Raw genomic sequence first — 1,967 nt, 5'->3', positions numbered from 1 at the left:
CAGCCCCTCCCCAATGGCAACACCCGCCCCGTGCTCTGCCCACCGTGTGTGCGTGACTGTGCTCAGGCTCCACCCTGACAACTGATTAGCTCGCAGAGGATGGCGATGGAGACGCCAGGCCAGCCCCGCAGCCCCAGCAGACAGCGGACAGGACAGGACAGCGCAGCAGGGGCTGAGGCGCGCATGCGCTCGCAGGTACTCAACTGGTGCTCTAGTTAGGGCTTATTGGGAACTACGTGTCGTTCGCAGGCAGTCATAGCAAACCGGTATTCACCGCAAAGCCGCTGCCTGTCCAGAACATGGCCATCTCCCGGCGCCACAGCGCCACGCTGCAGCTCGTCACCAGCGTGCAGGGCACCAGGTAGAGCAGGGCCGGCTGGCCGCGCTGCATCAGGGCCAGCGCCACAAAGGTCACCAGGAGGCCGATGCCATAGGCTGGGGACGACAGAGGGCGGGCATCACCACGGGGAGGAAGGGCCAGATGGTGCCATTGGGCAGTCACTGAGCGGGGCTGGGGAGGTTGAGGTCGGGGCGGCGGGGCTTTCTGGTCTGAATCCCGAGGGGGCCAGTGGCCGGCAACCGCAGGCAGGCTCTGGACTCACGGGCGTCAGCTTTTAGGAACGTTGGAGCAGAAAAGGCGGTGGCAAGGCAGGTGTGGGTAGCGCCCGGGACAAGCCGCAGGGGCGAGCTGTGGTTATGCAGGACACCTCGCTCTCGGGGAGGATGGCGGGCCAAGCCTCCACCGGCCCGGCCCTATCATCACTCTGCTGTTGGCCTGGCCGGTGAGCGGACCGCACCTGATCCGCCAGGCTCTGGGCGGCTGATTTGTCCGAAGCAGGCTTTGCTTCTGCTGTGTTGCTTGGTGGGCTAGACCTTAACCCAGGGCTGCCGAGCTCCTGGGAGCCGAGACCACGGCGTGCGTGCCGTGGGTATGCTGTGAGCTGCCAGGGGCAAGAGCCCAGCCACTCTCTTCTGGGAGAGCGCCAGGGGTGCGACCACCGCCTTCACTCCCGGGCGGGTGTCCTGGGGAGCTGCCTCTGCACCAACATAATCGCCCTCCAGAGGCCAGCTCCTAAGAAAGCTGCGGCGCGCGGAGTCACTGAGTCACTGTTCCGTTCCAGGACCGCGGGGAGGAGCTCACAAGACCGCCGTAGTGTGTTTTCAAGGCGCTGCGGTTACGGGGGCCGCCTGAAGGATGGCGGTTAGGAGCCCCCAGCGGCTCGGGGAGCGAGTGCTTGGCGACCAGAAACCCAAGCGGGCAGCTCTGCGCTGTCACGTGGGCCTGAGAGGCGCCGGACCCCACCCAGAAGCCCCCTGTGGTGGCAGGGGAGGGTCGGGCCACGCGCCCCAGGAGTGGGCCTGAATGACACGGACCTGCCATAGGGGCTGCGGCCTGCACACCCCACACTCGGCCCTCGGGCAGAGAAAGGGGGGTGTGCGCGTGACAGGGCCACACTGGTTTGGAATGCCCCGGGAACGGGCACATCTGCACAGGCGGCCTCTGACAATGCCATGTGAAAGATGGGGGCGGGGGCACCCAGGAAGACAGGAAGGGAGCGCGGCGAGAGGCAGAGAGGCGGGACAGCGCGGCGCAGCACATACCGACCGTGCATGCCATGAAGTAGACTCGAGAGGACTGCACCTGGATGTCGAACCTGTGGCAGTAAGCCACCAGCAGCCCTGCGGCGGAGAAAGGCCGGCTGACCTGCCAGGCTGGGAGGCTGCCAGCAGACTGGCTTCTCGTGTGGGACTGAGTGGGAGGCTGACCCCACGTGCCCGCACTTGAGCCCCAGAGGTCCACTCCTCAAGGCACTCGCAAAGATGCGCTCAGCCCTGGGGGGCCATCAGGAGCCCCACTGCGTACCTGGTACCAAGATGTCCCCGAAGCCCAGGAGGGAGAAGGGCCGGTCGCACAGTGCCAGCGGGGAGGTGTTCAGTCTGGGAACCTTGAGGACCATGGGCAGCTG

The 1,967-nt window shown here is 66.3% G+C and overlaps 1 protein-coding gene across 1 annotated transcript in view; it reads right to left on the bottom strand.

The window, feature by feature from the left end:
- Positions 1-22: 22 nt before the first annotated feature.
- Positions 23-1,967, bottom strand: part of SPPL2B (signal peptide peptidase like 2B) — a 5,637-nt gene continuing 3,692 nt past the window's right edge. The window contains exons 11-13 of the mRNA XM_030888331.2: positions 1,865-1,967; positions 1,603-1,680; positions 23-435 (exon numbers count right to left, since the gene is read on the bottom strand). The exon at positions 1,865-1,967 is cut by the window's right edge and continues 19 nt beyond it. Of these exons, the coding sequence (XP_030744191.1) occupies positions 254-435; positions 1,603-1,680; positions 1,865-1,967 (363 nt within the window). The 3' untranslated portion in view covers positions 23-253. The remainder of the gene's footprint in view (positions 436-1,602; positions 1,681-1,864) is intronic.

Source organism: Echinops telfairi, unplaced genomic scaffold, assembly GCF_000313985.2.
Source record: "Echinops telfairi isolate 266 unplaced genomic scaffold, ASM31398v2 ScPeMD7_7459;HRSCAF=8497, whole genome shotgun sequence".
Lineage (NCBI taxonomy): Eukaryota > Metazoa > Chordata > Mammalia > Afrosoricida > Tenrecidae > Echinops > Echinops telfairi.
This window is presented reverse-complemented; position numbering and strand designations above follow the sequence as displayed.